Source organism: Rhinolophus hipposideros, assembly GCF_964194185.1.
Source record: "Rhinolophus hipposideros genome assembly, chromosome: 6".
Taxonomy (NCBI): Eukaryota; Metazoa; Chordata; class Mammalia; order Chiroptera; family Rhinolophidae; genus Rhinolophus; species Rhinolophus hipposideros.
Window position 1 is genome coordinate 76,674,123 of NC_138052.1, and position 21,257 is coordinate 76,695,379.

The 21,257-nt window shown below is 40.4% G+C and overlaps 1 protein-coding gene across 3 annotated transcripts in view; it reads right to left on the bottom strand.

Annotated features, from left to right (window-relative positions):
• PLEKHM3 (pleckstrin homology domain containing M3) overlaps positions 1-18,122 on the bottom strand; it is a 170,820-nt gene extending 152,698 nt beyond the window's left edge. For all 3 annotated transcript variants that reach the window (XM_081051707.1, XM_081051706.1, XM_081051708.1), the window contains exons 1-2: positions 17,938-18,122; positions 1,047-1,963 (exon numbers count right to left, since the gene is read on the bottom strand). In XM_081051707.1, the coding sequence (XP_080907833.1) occupies positions 1,047-1,668 (622 nt within the window). In that variant the 5' untranslated portion in view covers positions 1,669-1,963; positions 17,938-18,122. The remainder of the gene's footprint in view (positions 1-1,046; positions 1,964-17,937) is intronic.
• Positions 18,123-21,257: the final 3,135 nt, after the last annotated feature.

Genomic DNA, 21,257 nt, shown 5'->3' on the forward strand with positions numbered 1-21,257 from the left:
TTTCCAGTTAACTGAGCAGAGGTCAGCTAAAATTAAGAGTTAAACAGAGTGATTGAAAATCATCAGTAGTAAAAATGGATAGCCTGTATACAGGGTTATCTTATAGGAACATGCTGAGGAAAACAGAGATGGCGTGTCATGTCGCACAGAAGAGAAGGCTCGTGTGTGAGTGCGTCAGGACATGCTCATGTGCACATGTTTGTGCATAAAACATGAGGAAAAAAGAACTTCAAGGACTACACCCCGGGGTCCTAATGAACCTCTCTGACCTTTTCCTCTCACACCCGCCGTGGGACCCTTTGCTCTCCTCACAAGGGCTGACCTGCTCTCTTCTGCACCTCCCATCTCCTCGCCTTTGTTCACACCATAATCCTGACCAGCTGTCCTCTACTGTGACTCTTTCTGCATCGTCGTGTCCTTCGAGGTCCAGCTCCAGTTCCATGACCTCTCACATGCCCTTCTTGATAAGCCAGGCCCAGAGGTCGTCTCCTTCCTCCATCCTCTCACAATCACTCTCATTCATTAATTAAAAAAAAAAATCCGAACAATAGAGTAAAACAAAGGATCCCTCATTAACATTTCAGTTGACCATCTACTTCAGTCACTACTGGGTGACTTTCTGAGTCTTTGTGAGTGTCCGATGCCCTCAGCTAAATGAGCAGTTCTTTAGGCCAGAGAAGGTGTCTTCGCACGCCTTTAAATCCTTCATAGCACAAGGCCGTGCCCAGTGTGTAACCCGATGAACACCTACTGATGTAAATAAGCAGTATCACACAACGTTCAAAGGAAAACCACCACATTAATGATGAGAATATTCTAACATACCAGATTAGAAAGGAAAAATTAACCATAGTTGTCTTTTCACTCAGCACCTCCTATGAAGATAGTAAGACCGTAGATTTAACGTCAGGTAAAGTGTGAAAGTAACTGGAAATGGGTGCTTAAGCCAGACATGGATATTGGAGAATTAGATTCTCATGGGTACATGCAAAAGAGACCAAGGAAAATCAACAATAGTTCAACAGCAATCAGATATAAAAACATACCGGTATTTCCTTGAGCATCTTCTACTTTATTAGGGGAAGATGGCAGAAGCGATGGCCTGGTGAAGTGAGGGCCCTGAAGAGATGGCAGCTGTGGCGGCGGCGGCAGCGACTGCTGCTGCAAAGGCATGGTTTTGAGGATCACCCTCCAGTCCATTTGGGTAATATCTGACCTTGATCGAGCATGCCCTGGCTTAAAAGTCGACGTCTCATCCAATAAGTCATTCACAGAACGAGGTCTGTCCTTCCGACGCTGACAGACATTGAAAAAATTAAAGGTGGACACTTCCTTTTGTTCCATCCAAGAAAGATTATCTGGGGCTGTCCCTTTCTGGACCATAAACTGTTCTTTGGCAGGAAAGACATTTTGAGCTTTGGTTTCTAAGAGCCTGGTCTTATAGGGGTCCCAAATCATGCCCCCCTTGCCCATGGAGGCAACATTTCTGATTGCACCATTGTCTGTTAGGTTACTGAGTACCTCACGCCCCACCAGCTCAGGGACCTCCTGAATCCCATACACCTCCGCTTGCTGCACAGACTTCTCTAGCTTATTATCGAAAGTACTGAAGAAATCCTCAGTAACTTCCAAGGCCGGGCTGATATCATCTACTTCCAAAGCTTCCATGGTGCAGCCTCCAAGAGGCCTGAGCCTCCTAAGCCGGTTCAGGAAAGGGCTTCATGAGCGTTCATCCATCCAAGTGGCTTTGGGCAGCAGAGTTCTGGGAACAGCTGGAAGCAGCCTTCATTGAGCTGCCTGGAGCAGGCTGAGCACAGGGCAGTGGATGTTTTCCCAGTCGGTAAAAGCACTTGCTAGCTGATTATGGCCATTAACAAAGATATTGAGATTATTCTTCGGTGAGATCTCTCTAAAGACCACAGGAAGTGCTTGTCAAAGCAATGCCACAGCAATCCTTAATTTCCTGGGAGAAAATCAACAGAAAAACATTGGCACAGGGTTCATCGGATTCTGTAATACACAAATCTGCCCAATTACTTCCCATCTTCCCAGCTTTTCTCCCCTAGTCATGCCCAAAGGTGGACAATGCCTACATAGGAGTTCCACATCATACCCACTTTGTATTAGAATTTACACCAAGCAAGGCGGAATTCTTGATAAGGGGAATTAAGGTCCATAGGTTTTACTTACACAGAAAAGCCTTTGACAGCAGCTGTAAAAAGACTGCCCTGGCAAATCTCTGTGACATGTTGACCTAACACACTAAGCAAGAGACTAGGAATTCTGTGACTGGGCCTGTATCGTGATCCGTCTGAAAGTCATAAATGCATGGGTCTTGTCACAAACCTTGAATGCACAAACAATTTGTTGGGTAAAGCTGCAAGGGCGCAGTAGAGAGGGAGCACCTGTCCTTTTATTACACCCGAATGTACCTGTGCTTGCATTTCCTAGGTTTAGGTTACGTAATGCCTCACGGTGACTCTGGACTTCCGAATTCCTCCAGCCATCCTGGGCGAAGGCTTCAGGCTCCTTAAAGCTTTGAGGACTGGCCTGAGTACAGGCCCAACCTTGGGGCTGGGCAGAAAGAATCCCAGCACTAACCGACTCTCTGGGAAACGCTAGATCTCCAAGGCCAGACCACATCGGAGCAGACTCACAGTGATGCTGCCCAATATGGTAAATCCTAGCCATACATGGCTACTGACATTTCAATGTATTAAAATCAAATACAGCTCCTCAGTCACACTAGCCACACTGCATGGACTCAACAGCCACATAAACCTTTGTATCTTCGCCAAAAACCAAACTAAACAACTAGGCAAGGGATTTTTTTTTTTCCCACTGACTACTTACAGGTAGGTTAAACCAGGCAATTAGCAACACCTTTGCAAACTGCTGCAAAGGTACACAGATGTGCTTTCTTTTTTAAAACTGCACGACCTTTATGGTCAGTTAAAATCAATTTTAGCACCTAGGTCTATATAAACCATTACATTTAAATCAACAGCACCAATCTACATTCTTTAATGTGTATGTAAATAAACTAGTATTGTATACACAGCGCTTTATTTTAACTGTATCAAGGAGGTTTGCAGTTCACAGGAGCTCTGTGGTTAACCTCAGAGAAAGTGATAGTGATGGTGAATTTGTCTACTTTTATATTTTGATATTAATATTTATCATGTTAGCACTCATGAAGAAAGGCACAGATTGATTTGTAGAGGTCAAATTAGTTATAATATTTTTCTAGCTGCAGACGGGGTTTTGGTTTCTGTGTCTCCATGAGCACTTGAACCTCCTGAATTGTGCAACAGGGTTTTACTACTGTAATTCTGAAACTTGGCATGTTTTTTCAGTGTCATCTTGTATGCCAGAGACTAAGAAAAAGAAATGCATAATAAAATCTTAAAACTTTCAGTTCTTTCTTTCCTATAATTTCAAATGAACAAAAGTAACAAAATATGTTTCCCATTTTATACAAGAGGCACCAAGGTGCACAGCATTAAGTTATTCATCTGAGATTACATTACGTATATTCCTTTTCTTACCCAGTGCTTAAAATTCAGTATCAAATTCTTTAATCATGGTAGAGAGAGAGTAAATACCTCCAAAATGATTCTTTCTTTTTTAACAAATGATCTAGGAGCAGACTCCTGCTCTCTGCTTGGTTATTCGCAGACTGGAACTTCTACCCCACACAGTCTAAAACCATAGATTGTCAGACAAAGGAGGGACCTTTGCAATCATCCTTTGAACCCCAACCTTTCACAGAAGGGGACACTGAGGCAGAGAGAGTAAGAGGTCCCATGGACACTTTCACGTGCATTGCCTCATTTAATCCTCATTAAAGGGCAGTAACAATTCAACTTGAGAACCATTTTGATGCTGTTTGACAACGCATTCTGGAAATCACTCATCTCTCCATCCATTCATCGTTTATTAAGGTCACACCACAATCAAAACATTAAAGATGGAAAGATGAATTAGACATAGCTCTCGCCCTAAAGAGGGTCACACTCTATCATGATGAACCTAAGAAAATGAATCCAAAAAAACTGCCTTGATAGAGGATAGGAATAGTTTCTGGGGGATGGAGGGAGGGGTCAACTGTCCCCAGAGGTAAGGGAGATACTAAGAAAGTCTTCAAAAAGAGGTACTCTTTGAACTGAGCCTAGAAAACTTAGAAGATATCTGCCTGGATGGTTATGAAGAAATTAGGAAGAATAAATGACTCTTTGGTTAGCAAGGAATTTTTCAAGTTTAGTGTCTATAAGTGAAAACCTCTTACTAGCTCGCCTCACTTACTTTTGAAATTAATTAAAAAACAACAACATATTTAGACAGGTCAAAATACGAAGAGGGCATTCCTCTGACAAAGTGAACTGGGTGAAACCAGTGTGCGTGTGTGCAGCGTGGTTTGCCTCAGCACAAAACTGGAAATCAGCAGCTAATCAGAGCTGTGTTCTAGACATGGGCCAGCCATACACCGGCTGGGTGGCTTCCTGCAAACCATTTAACAAACTCTGGGAGCCTTCCTCAGCTACCAGAATCCAACAAAACTGCTAACATCAAATTGCTTCACCTATGGATCAGTCACTCGGTAGCTGTGCCTTTGAAAATGTAAACTGCTGTATAATTATGAAGCATGCCTCTTGACCTTACCCATTCAACAACCACGTGCTCCTTGGTCGCTCTGGAAAGCTTTGTCGGCCCAACAAAGGCAAAGTCAGCAACCAACTATTTGTAATACACTATTTTCAGCCAAACTCAATGACCTATAGATATTTTATCTTCTTTTTGTATAGAATACCTTTTCTGTAAAAAAGGGTTATTTCCCCTATTTAATAGATTGAGAAACCAAGGTCCATTTGTTAGTGTGGTAATAAAAGCTCAACCCCAAGAATCCCATGCCCGCATCAAAAGGTAACAGGATGGAGAATCAGTGTATTGCTATTTTCTAACAAGGAAATCTGCTGTTTACAACTCATTAGGCAAGGCTAATTACCAGGTTGGATCCAGCAGTCCTCCCACACAGATATGAACAATAATACCCGCCCGGCCCACACAGAGATGCCATGTTCTCCCAAGCTGTTTGGTACAAGTGCTGACTTCTCCCACTTGACTAAATGGCTTGTAATCAGAACTGAATGAGAGCTGAGAGGGTGTCTGGGGCCATGTAGTTTTAGAAGCAGCTGGACGACGGCAAAAAAAGGCAACGCTAAGGACACCTAGGATCAACTGTTTCTGCCAATCCCTTTTCCAACCCAAGAACCAAGGGCGATGACAAGTATGGTCAGCACATGGGAAAAACTTTGGTTAACGTTGCAGTTCACTGAGAATTATCTAATACTTACATGATGTGAAATCCACCACAAGAGGATCTGACCCTAGAAAACAACATTTCTGGACCATGAGGCTACAAAAGGTTATGATTTTTAGTGGTGCTTTATCATAGACACAAAGAAAGCACGTTGGTGAAGGGCAGGTAAGCCACAGCAGCAGATAAGGAAATGGTGCCAGTGTAGACCTCATAAGAAGAGTTCAGGGGTCTTTCAGAGAAGGACAGCTAGAAACACAGGTGGAATCCCATTTTCATAGGCCTGGAGGGGACATTAAATGGTTCCACTGTATACAAGTTTTAATAAATGAGAAGTCTATTGCCATGCAATACATAAGGAGGACAACATTAAAGCACAATAATTTGTATGGTGTTTTTTTCCAGTCCTAGAAGTAATAGATACTCACAGAAACTTTGGAAAATACTGACAAATATGGAAAATAAAAATCAGTCATGATCTCACAATTCAGAGGAAATAGATCAATAGGTGTGTTTCTGTCTAATGTTTAATTGGAATCAGATTATATACACAGTTTGGGCACACCATTTAAATGTATGCTCAAAAAGCAAATACCAGTAAATACTTGCGTTGAAAAACAAAATGCCCCAGAGTGTGGGACACTGTGACACTTACACCTTACGACCGGGCACAGGTGAACTTCTCGTCTAATAGCTATCCCCGGACCTCCTATTCTTCAAATCCTGACCCTCCTCAAACATTTCCTCCCTGCGTCTCCGAGGCACCACACTCTTAGCTTTCCTCTCATTCCTACCCTCTTGTTCTCAGTCTCCACCTTCCTCCTTTCCCTACTAGTCACCTCATCAAATGGGGGCATGGCCTGAGCTCTCCTCTCTGACTACAGCTACATGTTCTCCTTGGGTCACTTTATCCACACTTGTGGCTTCAATAATGCCTCTCTGTTCAAGCCTCCCAAATTTCTACCTTCAGTCTCAATCTCAGGCCTGACCTCTGGTCCTACACTCGCAACTACTTGTAGGAGATTTCTACCTGGCACATCTCAGGGCAAAGTTAAGCTCAATTGGTCTGAAATCACACTCGGTTACTCATTCAATAAATATTTGCTGAGTGCTCTTTATGTTCTGGATACAGTTCTGGACACTAGGGAGACAGTACCAAATAAAATCCTTCAGTAAAGCTTCCATTGACCACAAGGTTCAATTCTTTAACCTGACATTCTAGGCCTTTTACAATCTTGGCCTAGCTTGCCTGTCCAACTTCCCCCTTCTCTTCCATATACACTCTTTTCCTCCAAACTGGAATGCTACATGTATTGCTCAAATTATGCTTTCCCAACTCCAAGACTTTGCTTACAGTTATTTCTGAATACCTCTTCCTACCTCTACCTACTGAAATTCTATCCACTCTTCAAGCTTGAATGACACTTCTTCCACGTGCTTTCTTTGAGCTGTGATCCTAAAATGGTCTGCTCTCTCTTTAAACATGGAGACATCCATGTCTTTGGTAAAGACCTCAAAACGTACAGTGTATGCTGCTTGTTCTTTCTGAAATGATGACAATAATAATTACTGTAGAATTTTTCAAAAGCCTATTTTGTGCCAGGAACATTGCTTGGTACTTTATATCTCAAAATCTCATGATGTATAATGTGGGTACTATTATCCCCATTTTACAGATGAGGAAATGGAGGCTCAAAGATATGTAACTTGCCTGAAGTCACACGCCTACCCTACTGGACTTACAGCAACTTGAGATCAGTGATTCCACTCTATCCCATTTTTATAACCCCCACTGGGCCTAGAACTATGGCTCATACACAATGGGCACTTGTAAATACTTGTTGAATGAACAGCTGAATAAAGAGTATGTTTGCAAAGCACTGACACCTGTAAATATAAATACCACTCTGGTTTTCTGGAAAAGTATGTTTGAATTCATTACAAGCTCGTTGAAGTAAAATTTGACATGCTTTCCAAAAACACTATGTTGACTTGAGCTTTTAAAATTTTTCTTGGTAGAGAAAGCTTCTAAGCTATTGAACCAGGTTTAAAAATAACATGGCAAAGGTCAGGTAGCTAAGACCTCACTCAGACCCTTTATAGAAACAAAAGCACCTATGCAGCAGTTGGGGATTATTTTGTGAACCACTCCAAATCAGTAGCTTGGCTGATCTCATTTTCCAGTGATTTAGAGCTCTAGCTTGTCCTAATACCAGTGAGGAGATATTCCTTTGAAATACCCTCAAGCAATCAATTTAAAGCATTTTTCAGTACAACTCTGCACTTGTTTATTGTTTGCCACTTGCAAAATCGTTGAGACATTTGATGCCCCAAGATGTTTTCCCAGAAACCAAACTAAATATAAGCAGGGCACTTCAAATCTCAGATTGCTTTGTTACTGAAGGCAGTAATGTTATTATAGCCCTATGTCAACCATGGGATAGAAGAGCCAAGGCTCCAACTTGGGAAGCCCATTCCATAAAACCACCAGAGTGCCAACGTGTCCTGCTTTTAGAAACAAAACAGACAGACACAAACTTCAGTTATGGAAGTGTCGAAAACTGCAGACTCCATGTTTTCCATTTCTCTTGACCTTTATGGCAGGGAATAGTAATTAAAAAAGAAACCAAAGAACCATTCAAGTTATCTTCATCGTAGGACTGAGATGAAGAAGGTGAAAACCTCCATCATAAAAACCACATGTTGCTAGAGTCAGCCTCCAGCTGCACCAGTAATAATTGATGAGTGCATGTGGGTGTCACCCAAGCTAAGCCAGTTGGTGTGGGCTGAATATGAGACAGACCGCAACAACAACGTGATAACCACCCCAAAAAGGTACACTGAGACCCACATATATGCAAGACACCCAAAAAGAGCTGGGGAAGTAGCTTTCGATTTAAAGATCAACAGCTGTTCTAACTATTTCGCATCTTCTCCTTGAGCCTGAGTAATGGCGGCTGTGTTTCCAAACCCAATGTAGGACTGAATTTCGTCCAATTTTCTCACATAACCCGTCAAATTCAGTAAACCTGAGCAAAAATCACTTGGCTTTACTGAGAATAATCATCTTCACGTGCATGGTTTAGAGTATGGTTTACAAAGTGCTTGATAAGCTTCTTGATAAATACATGTAGTAATCTCAAAAGAGAGAGGGGTATAATGTCGCAGGACTATTTTAAAGATGATGAAAGAGAGACCAAGATGACTCATCTATTGTCAGTTGAAGTCTCCATGAGGCAGAAAAAAAAAGTTTCTGGAATCCCTGTTTAATTACTGAGTCCTGTGTGCCACCCAAATTCTACCTTTTAAATCACCTTAAATCGCTCAGGGGCCCTGGTGTTAGTTAGAAGGACCATAAACAAGAAGTAAATAGGTTGAATCCAACCCATGAGCTCCCCAGTTTTGAGTTTATTCAATGAGAAGACGTGTGGCAATGGGAAGAACAGAAGTTTCTGACACCATGAAGGGTTCATGCGCTAGCACTGCCTTCTAAGCTGAATGACTTCCAGCAAGTCAGCCTGACCCAGGCTTCTGGGCCCTCCTAATCTGCAAGTGGAAATCCTGACCCCACCTACCTTAGAGAGTTGGGAAGCACAAATGCAGATAAAGTATGTGAAAGTTCTTTGCAAAATCAAAAACAATTACTATTCCTATTAGAAGCTCTCTGATTCCATACCACACAGCCATTTACACTCAACAAGCATTTACAAGAGGATGAACCCAGTACCAAACACTGTGTTAGATGCTAGGAAAACAAAACAGCTCCTGCCCTCAAAGAACTTAACAGCTAGTGGGAAAACAACAAAAAACTAAGTGTAAAAAGGTGCCTTAACAGAAGTACAGAAAAGGTGCGATGGGAGCATAAACAAGGAATCATTACTAATCAAGGGACAACAAAGGGTCTTAAGTGACAGAATACAATTAAATGTCATAACAACATGTATACAAAGATGACTTCAGTTGAAAGAAACCAAAGACAATGGAAACAAACATATGAAGAAAACCAATCATACCTGCCCTAGAAATGATGCTGCTTCCGGCATGAAGCTATCAGCGTACAGTAACAGCTTCAAAGGTCCCTCCAAAGAGTGAGCTTTAAGTGAATTAACAAGTGCTTAGATGGAAGGCAAGAGTGCAAAGGGCTTCTTCACGAGCTGTGCACGCCTTTCCGACCCACAGAAAACCCGGTCAATAGAAGGCCTTTCCTGGGTGGCTGGGAGGTCATGGGAAATGAGTAATAGCCTCACTTCCTGTTGACGTTAATTCCTTAGGTCACTGCAGCTGATTAACAGAAGGGAGACTATGTACCACTTTAACCTTCAAAGCAACAGCCAGTGTATGGGTTAGCATGTAGGTATTTACAAAACTGGTTCCTATGGGCATTTAGGGTGAATGTACAGGAGAGGTAATTAACTGATTTTTTTCTTTCTCTGTTACACTTGAAACTGCTAAAAAGTGAGCCTGGGTCTTTGTTAAATGGCACCTGGAGAGTACCGACCCATGATTAGATCTAAGCAAAAGGCAACTCACTTCTTATTTTAAAGGGCAGACATACTCGATGGTGATGGGCTGCATCTGGGAACCCTCCCTCCCTTTTGGACTTAACCTGTGACAACAACCTTGGCTACCAAGCAAGCAGCCTCTTACCAATTCTGTCAGGAAACAAGCGAGGCTGCCAAAGGCAGACAAAACATTATCTTTGATCCTCAAAGATGAGGACAAGGTAAGGAAAAATAGCAGATGAGTCTTTGTTATTCTACTATGGACAGCATGAAGGCCAGAACATCTGACAATCATACAGGACAAAGGAAGAGTTTACAAAGTGTGAAGAAGAACAATATAGGAATTATATTTTTGTCTCCAAATCTGGGTTTAAATTTCTTTTATTATGAGCTATTATTAGTATGGAATGGATTTTTACAAAACAAGTCTGCAACATGTATACATTCTGGAGTTGAACTCTGAGCTGATTGGCCCATATTTCCTTGACTGGTTTGAGCTGACAGTAGGATGACAATTGGGACTTACATAGTTGCCCAGCATCGGAGACTACTACTACTATACTCAACTCTAAAAATGTCCTTCAGAGGATTCCTTCAATTGAATAGACACATGTTAAGTGGGGAATGATGTGTTTAATAAAATGTCTAAAAAGAAAATAAAGATAGTTCTTATAACTCCTAAGCCAAGACCAAGATTAAAGAGTCATAGCTAATAATTATTGAGTACTCAAGAGTTAAGCCCTTTATCTGCAGTATGTTGCTGAATCCTCACAACAATCCTATCAGGGAGCAGTTATTATTATTACCACTTTACAGAAAAGGAAATTGAGATTTAACAAAATGAAGTACCTTGTCCAAGGTAATATGGACAGTAAGTGAGTGGAAACAAGACTCTGAGATGTACATGCAGTCCTGTGTGACAATTAATAGCAAAGTAATTACTTTGACCTAATATCGCTCAAATTTTACACACGTGGTGCTTTGCATTTTAGTGTCAAACACCAGCAACTTTAACGAATATTTATTTTTAAATCTTTCTGTTTATTAATCCCACAAGTTGGAAAGTTAATTGCTAAATATCATCTTTACACCCAGGGAAATAGTTTATATTTGATTTACCAAAAAAAAAAAAAATCACCTCTGTAATACTTCTGTGTCATTGTAAGTTCTCTAAGGGAATGGAGGATGAGAGTTCCCTGAACAAGCAGGATAAAAGGCTGTTCTCTAACTAAATAGCTAACCTCAATTCCCTTAGTGACCTTGGACACAATACTTGGAATGTCTGCAAGGGTATAATAACTGTGACTTCGTTTAGGCCAAACAAGTGCTTTTGCAAATGTTTATATAGTCCTAATTGCCCAAACCTTTTACTAATGTTTCCCTAAGACATCATTTTTCATTTAGCCAATAAATAGAAACACTTGTAAAAATGTTTGCTTTAGAAAAGAAACCTGGAAATAAGTGTTTGTGTGGAAAGAATTAAAAGAAGTATTTTCAAATTAGATGTGACTATAGATAATTCCAATACATTTTAACTATTAAGGCATGTCCAAATAAATTGCCTCCTTCTAAAACCAACTTAACTTTTTGTGTAGGGGTGATGGGGAGACAAATATCGATGCATGTGGGGTTCAAACAAAATAAAGTTGGCCCACAACCTTCAGCTGTATTTCTTAAATGTATTAAAAGATGAGATACACCCAGGGTTTCATATGACCACAGTACAGTGAAAATATAGACATCACACCTAACCTTTCAGTGAAGGGCAATTACTTCTGGATCACAAGATCTGGAACTAGAAGACCTGACTTTGAACCTTCCACGCACTACTAGCAGACCTGAAATTCTGGGCATCGGAACCTGCATTTCAGTTACTTCGATGTAGGTCAAATAAGGATACCTGTCCTACCTCTTTCAAAAGTTATTTTGGAGTGTAAATTAAATGACATAATGTAGTACTTCGTAAACTCCAAAGCAGGGTACAGGATGCCAATAGGAGTCATCATCGTATGAGACCAGAGGAAGGGTCACCCACCACATTCTCTTTCATCTTCTCCCATTATAAACCAACAAACTGGTGGAGAGAGTGGTGACAGCAATTAGTTTAAGAAACTCCGAGATAAGGTTTTCATGTACTCAAGGGTTCCGCCTGTACTGTTCAAGGCAGCATGAGCTCTTGCTACGTATCAGCTTTTCTGCTCGTCTTGGAGTGAAGGGATTCGGTAGTGAAGATGCGGGATGATTCAAAAGGAGTATCTCTTCTCCAAGAAGAAAAAAATAAACAAGTAAAACCTTTCCTTGACCCCCTAAGTTCTTCGACAGCTAGGCTGTTTCTCCCTCCTCCCTTTTTCATCCAAGTTTCTTGAAGAAATTTGTTCGTTGTGCTTCCTGATTCCATCTCTCACCACCCATTCACTCTCCCCACAGAAGCAACCTGCTTCTGCCCCAGCTGAAACTGCACAGGCAGAGGTCACCATCAATTTCCTTGTTGCTAAACCCAGGAGACTTTTCACTCCCCACCTGACTGACCTCTCAGTATCAGACCTATGGAACACCCACTCTTTCCATTGCTCTCATGAATTCCCTGATGCAATCTTTTTGGTATTTCTCTTTTATCTCTAAATGCCCCTTTCAGGCCCCTCTAGAGGCTCCCCTTCCTATGCGCATATCATAAATGTAGGCATATTCCTCCATTTCCCCCATAACTCTCTGCCTGAGTGATCTTCATTCCTGTGGTTTCAGCTACAATCCACGTGGTGGGTAAGTAACAGACTGTTCCCCTGAGCTCTAGACTAACCTACGCAACTGCTTTTTGGATGTTCCCTAACTTGTAACAGGCACAAATCCGAACTCCTCATCTTCCTCTCAACCTGCCCCTCTTCCTGGCATTCTCCATACAGTGAAGGATGTCATCCGCGCAGGAAAGATAAACATCATTCTTGGCTGTTCTGGCTTCCTCACCCACAATCACTTCAAATCAGCAAGTCATACTGATCCTGCCTCTACAAGATCTACTTGTTTAATCAATGAATCCCTAAGGGTGGAAGAGAAGTTGTTCTGGAAAAGTTAAAGTGCTAATAAAAAAATGGGTCAAGAAAACATGGGAGATCCTTTAGCTAATTTCCTGGAGCATAAAAACTGCTGGTTACATTTCTGACATTTTCTAACCTGTAATATTGTTCTCTGTTCTGTAACTTTAAATCTAAATTCGTAATCACATCTACAGACTACCAGGTGAAGTGGATATTTAGCAATTTCCCAGTTAGATAAATGTCCAAAATTAAACTGGATAAGGCAGAACAGGGCAGCTTTAGTTTGTACTGAATTATAAACTGGTTACACTAATCAAGATAACTGAACAAAAAAATCTCTACCACACTCATAAATGTGGCATATAACTGGGAAATCCAATCTGAAACACGTATCTCAAATTAACAGTTAATGAGTATCTGAAAAACAAACAGAATGTTAATGAAAATAGCATGCCTGACATCTCAATGCAATGGCCTCTATATTTTGACTTTGGTGTTTGCTTATAACTCATGTTGTCATCAAGATTAATTACACTCACAGACCAAATAAAGTTCTTACCTTATTGTTAGTGTGAAGGTAAATTATGTGGGCTCTTTATTGTCTGTCTAGTAATATCTACAGTAGCCGATGAAATACAGCCGACAATGCATGGAATTTATTACTAGTGGTCATTTTTATCACATTATCACTCACTACTGAGTCCTCTGATTTAGCTTACACCAGAAACTCCAGGCTAGAGTACAATTTGCCTATTTATGAACCAAATACAAAATCCATTCTAAAAGAAAAAGGAAATGAAAAAAGCAATTCCTTGCTAGATATCCCTCCATATGGTTTCTTTTAAGGGGTTAACATTTCTCTTGGAAGAAAACCACCTTTGGCTAGCAGCCAACGAGGCAACACATACTTTCCGTGCTTTTCTATAGGTGTGAGAGCACAGGGTAAAGTGAAAATAGGAAAAGGAGCCAGTGAAATAAATGAAGGAGTAGCAGTGGTCTCGTGCTCCTGGAAACAGTCTAAGGATGAAGTATGTTAAAAAAAAAAGTCCGCTCAAAATGATCTAACAACTTTCCAGGTTTCTATTAAAATCAGGTCTTCTGAAACTAGTAATTAAAGTAGCACCATCTACCCGCCTGCTTCTTAATATGTAAATGTATGACTTGACTTCAAGTACTAGGCTACACACAAGATTAAACTGAGCATAACAGAGTATATCAAGTTTCTGATAAATATTCAATAAATATTAGCTTTGGATGTTTTTTAATGCAGATGTTACTGGCCTAGTACAGCTTGGTTTTCCTAGTCATAACATGCAGGGTTTTTTGTTTGTGTTTATTTTGTTTTGTTTTTGCCAATGGCTGCATATTCATCATACATAGTTTTTTATTTTCCACTTGTATAATTAACCTAGGTCTACAGCCCAAAGCCTAAATTCTATCAATCTATAAGAAAAGAAAGACTTTTAATAAAAATTCAACCATGTGCCTTCTTTTTCTATTATCTAAGGATGCCATTCAGCGTTCCTTCTACCACAAAGCTTTCACTGACTACCCCATCGAGAAACAAGTTATCCAACTTTATTCTCAACCTTTCCAACAATATTTATCATTTCCTATCTCAGAATTTTCCTTTTAAAAATCACTTTCTGCCACATATTTAACATATTTATGGATTTTTGTTTTCTCCATTATTTGACTGGACGATGTTTTAGATTCATTATTTGACTGCACACTGTTAAGTCCCCATTGTGCAGACTTAACAGCTTTCAAAATAATGTTTATTGACCATTGTGATTATCAATGACTACTACATGTTCATTGTTCAACATTTTGAAAATACAGAAAAGTATAAAAGGGAAAATAAACAATGCTTATTCACCCTCCAATGGGGAAAAAAATCACTGCCCCATTTTGGCCCTTTTGGCCCCTTTCCTATGTAAGTAGATCTTTCTGAGCTTTTTTAAACATTGAGAACATACTGCAAATACAGTTCTCTATTCTATTTTTCCCCCACTTAGCAATAATTGGTAAACATCTTTCCACAGTTAAAAATTCTTCATAAATATCCTTTTGTCTGTATCACACCTTATCATTTTATGATACCATAATGTATTTAAACTGTCCCCTGTTCTTGGGCATTTAGATTATTGCCAATATTTGACTTTTCCAACCAAAACCATTTTAAGCATTTGTGAACATTAACTTTAAAATGTTTCTCATAAGTTCCTTTGGGTAAATTGCTAGAAGTGGAATTACTGGATCAAGGGGTAGGAGCATTAGTGAGATTTCTTTTCATACATTCAGCAAACGAGCTTTTCAGAAAGGTTGTAATATTTGCATACCCCTCACAACATCTGAGAGTGTCTTCTCCACTGCACACTAACTGATGTTATAATTTTTTTAAATCTATGTAAATTTGAGAGCAGGAAAAATGATACCTTGCTGTTGCTTCAATTTCATTTCTTTGATTAATGGTAAGAGAATGCATTTTACTATGTCTATTAGCCATTTCATTTTCTCTTCTATGTTTAGTCTGTTCCTGTCTTTTGCCTATTTTTCTGTTGGAGTCTGTATTCATTTTCTATTGCTACATAACATTTCCACAAACTCAGCAACACCCATTTTGTATTTCACAATTCTGAAGGTCTGAGTCTGGGTAGGATTGGCTGGGTTCTCTGCTCAGTGTCTCTTTGACAAGGTTAAAATCAAGGCGTGGGCCAGGCAGGGCTCTTAACTAAAGGCTGCTAAAGAATTCAGTTCTAAGCTCATTCAGTTTGTTGGCAGATTCAGTTCCCTGTGCCCTAGGTCTAAGGTTCCAGTTTCCAAGAGGGGCCACCTCAGTGACTCTAGGCCTCCATCATTTCTCAAGGTTGCCCCCATTCCTTCTAAGTGTCCCTTCCATCTTCAAAACAGCAACAGCCCATTGCTGAAACCTTCTCAGGCATCAAATCTCTCTGAAAGCCCCACTTTTATGGGCTCTTGTGATTAGATGAGGCCAACCCAGATAATTCCCCCCATCTTAAATTTAACTCTGTCATCTCATAATATAATCAAGGGATATTTCATCATGTTTACAGGTTCCAGGGATAAGGGCATGCAATCTTCGTGTAGGGGCATTTTTAGAATTGTGCTTGCCATAGACTCTTAGGTGTTCTTATAATTTGTTTGTGCTCTTTATGATGTCTCGAATGAATTCTTGCATGAATTTACCACATAAATGAATCTTACTGATGAATGCCACAAGTTGCATATTCACAGAGGCAAAAGGAACTATGGATGGGGCTGTTGTGTGCTAATAAAGATTCTGAATACGTGTGCTAATAAAGATTCTGAATATGTGTGCTAATAAAGATTCTGAATACGTAACTTCTGAATACTAACACCAATACTTTTTAAAATTTTTAATTGTGGGAAAATACACATTATAGAAAATTGACGATCTTAACCATTGTTTAAGTGTACAGTTCAGTGCCATTAAGTACATTCACACTATTTATGCAACCAATCTCTAGCAGTCTTCATCTTGCAAAACTCTATACCCATTTAACCACTGTCCATTTTGCCCTTCCCCACAGCTGCTGGCAACTGCCACTTTACCTTCAACACTGGTATATTTTTATTTTATGTATTTATTAACAAAAATGCACATAGACAGCAATTACTACATTCATTGTCTAAGCACTTTAAAAATATTAACTCATTTAATCCTCACAACCAACCTATGAGATCACTACTGTTATTATCCGCATTCTACAGATTAAGGATCATAGCAAGTAAACTTTCCAAGGTTATGCCACAGGAAATGGCCAAGAAGAAATTCAAACCCAGTCTGGCTTTATAGTTCTTGCTATGAACTGTAAAAATATTTATTGTAAAGATAAACTCATCAGGCATTAATAGCATTTCCTTGATGTGCATGATTTTAAAACACTTCTCGAGTGTTTTCCTTCCAAAAAAATACATTAATAAATAAAACAATTCTCTATGTGCAATTTAACCTAATATTCTTCTCCTGACTAAAAGTTAGACTATATAACCAAGGTGACACAAATCTACTGACCTTTTAAGCCAATTATGGCAGGAAGGCATCTTCATGGAGTTAATGGGGAAAAAAAAACTGTCTTGTATTTCATTTTAGGTACACCAATTAAAATTTATCTGTGGTACTTAATAACAAAATATCTTACGAATGAATACAAATCACAATTCACTGTGACTACTAACATTAAAGTATTAAAGAAAAAAAGTCTACCTTGGGCAAGTTCCTTAATCTTGCTATGTCTCAGTTTCTGCATATATAACCGGGGGTAATAATGATAAGGATCATAAGAATATTGTGAGGATTTAAAGAGTAAAGACATATAGAAAAAAAAAACAACAACCCAGGTGTTTCTCTTTTCCAAGGAGGAAAAAACTTCCACGCTGACAACAGCATAGCTCAATCTCAGCTTAACCTGGTCAATTCCAATCGGTGCTATTTCGCAAGCTATACATCTGGATCGGTCTTAATTTGTCTTTCATTTGTGTGTCTCCGTAGTAACATTTTATGGGAGCAGCGGCTCAGAAATTTCCTTATCCTGATTGTTTTAAGCGCAGTGACCCTCCCATGACTAGAAGAGCCAACCGTGCGTGTCATCAGTCACACTGGGTCATTCCCTGTACATTAAAAACGAGCGGGGGCAACAGAAGGAACAATGCTTGTTTGTTTGCAAGCTCCGCTGGCTGGGAACAGCTCTGCCGAGGTGTGGTTTCTAGGACCCGGGGGAGGAAGCCGGAGCCGGGAGGATGGGGGTGATCAAAGCAACGCGCAGAACAGCATCAGCGCCGTCCACTGCTTTCTACTGAGAGACCTGATTCCTACAAAATACGCAGACCAGGCATCATGCAATCTCCCCTCACCCATGATCCACTGCACCGTAGTGCAGTCTCCAGAATGAAATTAAAAAAAAAAAAAAAAAAAAGAGCATGGACGAAACAGCAAATTCACCGCTACCCCAGGGAGCGTCTCGGATATTGACAAAGCTGTCATCCCCAAAGCCTTCCCCCAGTGGTCGGCCAGGCAGCACAGACGCAGGCAGATGCTCACCTGGCTGCGGCTGCGTCTTCCCTTTCCCCTGCGAGGCCTGCCGTCTACTCCCGGCGGGGGCTCGGCTCCGGGAACCCGCCCGCCTCACGCTGACAGCCCGTCTGGCCGCAGACCTTCTCCGCCCGGCTCTCTGTTTACAAGCGCTTCTCGCGGTCCCACACTTAAATGCTTCCCCACAGTAGCCCGGGAAGCGAGGCCCACACACACAAGGTTCCAGGCCGTGAAGATGCCTTCCCAGCCGGAGGACTCAGCGACTAGGCAGGGCCTTCTGACCGCACCCACCAAGCCACGTTATCTCTTGTTTTCTTGTACACATTTTTTACTATACACATTGTGCAAACAATGGCGTGTGCCGCAGTCTCCTCATTGCTCTTCCCAATGCCCAGATGATGTTTGCAATTGGAAAATTTCACTTGGAATGTACCAGGGACCCCTTTTTAGCAGCTCCCTTGTCTAAGAGAATTACTCAGATAAGATTTCTGAAAATAGAACTATTGGAACCTGGAGATTGCTTCTCATTTCAGGTTTGAGTTGCAATGAAAATCAATTTCACTGCCCTTTCATGTTGCAGGCTGCAGGTTGAAAGGGGATGGTTTTGAGGGGTAGTCTTCAACCCTCGTTCGGATTCCAAGCTACACAAATACTGGCGAGTGACCTGGGGCCTCTTTAGAGACCCCATCTTGCCTCGCCCCATGTTAAACAAAAACTTGTGATGAAATGCATTCATCACACTGTACCAAATTCATCTATATGCTCATCTTCCAGACCAGTGATTCTCAAACTTCAGTATGTAACAGAATCTCCTAGAACAGTGCTTCTCAAATTTGAATGTGTGGGGATCTCATTAAAATGCAGACTATGATTCAGGAGGTCTGTGGTGGTGCTTCTTAATGAACTCTCAGGTGCTACCATATTTTGAGTGTTACGGGTCTTGGATGTTTGTTACAAATGCAAATTCCTGGGTCACACACGCACAGGTTTTTATTCTGAAGGTCTACAATAGAGTACTGAATTCTGTGATTTTAACAAGTGCCTTAAAATGCTATCAATATAGGTGATGTTAAACAAAAACCTTCAAGACCAAAAGCTGTCCTGAAAGAAAGGGTTTATTGAGCTATGTACTAGCCAGAGAAAGGACCAGGTACTGAGGCATGCAGTCTAAACCATCAGCAGCAGGGCTAGATGGAGAAGACAAACATGTCCACCGTCCTGAGGTTGACAGGTCTCTTGTATACAATGAATTTGGGGAAGAAAGATGTAAGTTGTTTTGAAAGAATTTACATTGTCTATAGATAAGGGGGCAGGAAAAGGTGAAGCATGTTCTGGGATAAGTGAATAGTCCATAAGGTAGAATTATTTGTCTCTGGATAAGCGGTGAGCAATAATCTGGAAAGTACATGAGTAAGCAAGATGGGTGGCATCTGGTGGTCGGTTATTCTTTCTAGATAATTGCTAAAATAGCTGCCTGGAAGTTGATTCACAGTTTCAATATACATTCAGGAATGTAGGTAGTGTTTTGTTAGTGCAGCCCCAGGCTGCTAACTGATTAAGTTGCCTTGTCTCTTCCTCCCACCCTCCAGCCTGATGTAATTTAATTTAGGACATCTCATAATTTTTTTCTTATCAGTGATCAGTGGACCACCCTTTGAGAAAAACTATACGTCTATGAAGTTTGAGGGCAGAGCTCATGCTTTGACATTGTTTTTCCACCGTACATTAAGAAAAGTGTCTGGCACATAAAAATGCATTAAAAAGCCACATTTGCAGAGTAAGTGAATTTACTCACTACCACTAATACAGATCTTCGGCATAGAACCAAGAAAGTGATACTAGAAAAGAGATAAAAAGTCAAAGGCTGAGAACAATCTCAGCTGGGCAGCTGCTGGCTCACAGGCCTCCATGTGGTCAGCAGGGGACATTTTTATCCTCTAAACTGAAAATATTTAAGTTCATGCGTCCATTCAAAAGGCTAACAGCAGCCCTACCATCGTTTTTTTTTTAATGGACTCTAATTTCATAGAGTAGTTTTAGATTCACAGCAAAATTGAGCAGAATGTATAGAGTTCCCACTACCCCTTGCTCCCACACATGTACAGCCTCCCCCTCTATCACCATTATGCACCATGGTGATACATTTGTTACAGTAAATGAACCTACACTGACCCATTAAGATTACCCCCAGATCAATAGGGCCACCTATCTATTTACACCTCTCAGATCTAAGAGTTACACTACCAATTAAATCCGCTTACTTAAGGTAGTTTGTGTTGTTTTCTGTCACTTACAACAGAAAGCATCTTGACTAACATTCCACCTTTCCAGACTTATCTCCCACTTACTGCTTTCCTCCTACTCTATAATCCAGACACATTTTTTACCACTCCTGAATACTCTTCCTTACCCATTGCTCTGCTTTAGGCTCCCCAGTATATCTCTTTCTGCATCCCCCAAAGGGCAGAGACCTTGTCTTTTTCATCTATGCATTTTCCACAACACTAACTATGGTTCCTAGTAAATGATCACAATAAATGTGCATTAAAACAAAATGAAATGCCAAATGACATGTAAAGAGATTTTATTATTACATTCCTTCATTAATTTTTTTTCCCTTTTAGCCTTCATTTACTAAAGTAATGGTCAATCCAGGATTCAACAAAGCAATGCTGTCTGCCAAGAAATAAAATAAAAGTCTCATCAAAAAAAAAATGTTTAAACTTCATCAGAAAAAAATTGGTGCTATTTATAGCTTAACATTTACAAGCCAAGTATCACTCACTCCATCTCCCCAAATATTCCCAAGTAAAGATGATTCAGATATTCATTCATCTATGTATTCGTAGAGAGAGCAATATAATTTGTTGGTCTCCTTAAGTAAGTTAAAAGTATTTGAGATGTAGAATAGTAAAGTCGTAAATGGAGTCACCTGTTGAAAGTACAAATGAAACCGCTCTTCAGCTGTAGGCACCCAGAAGGCCGTACACTTGTTAAAATATTAAGACAGTTCAATACAGGTTGGTAACTAGTTTCTGTTCCTTTGTCCTAAGTCTCTTTCCAAGGAACTCCTGCCTCACCCATTGTTAAGATCCAGCACCCAAAGGATTAATACCTGACTCTGTCTTGCTGGGAGGGTATCTACAGGACCCTGCTCTTGCATTAGGACCAGAATTCTTTCTGATTAGTTCATAGTCAGGTCATGCACGTGTTTAAGTCTTTTGACTATCACTCCTACACCCAGAAAAAAAGAGAGAGAAAAGCCTTTAGCAAAGCAAAATATTCAATAATTTCCCACACTACCACCACATACTATGACTTTTTTAACC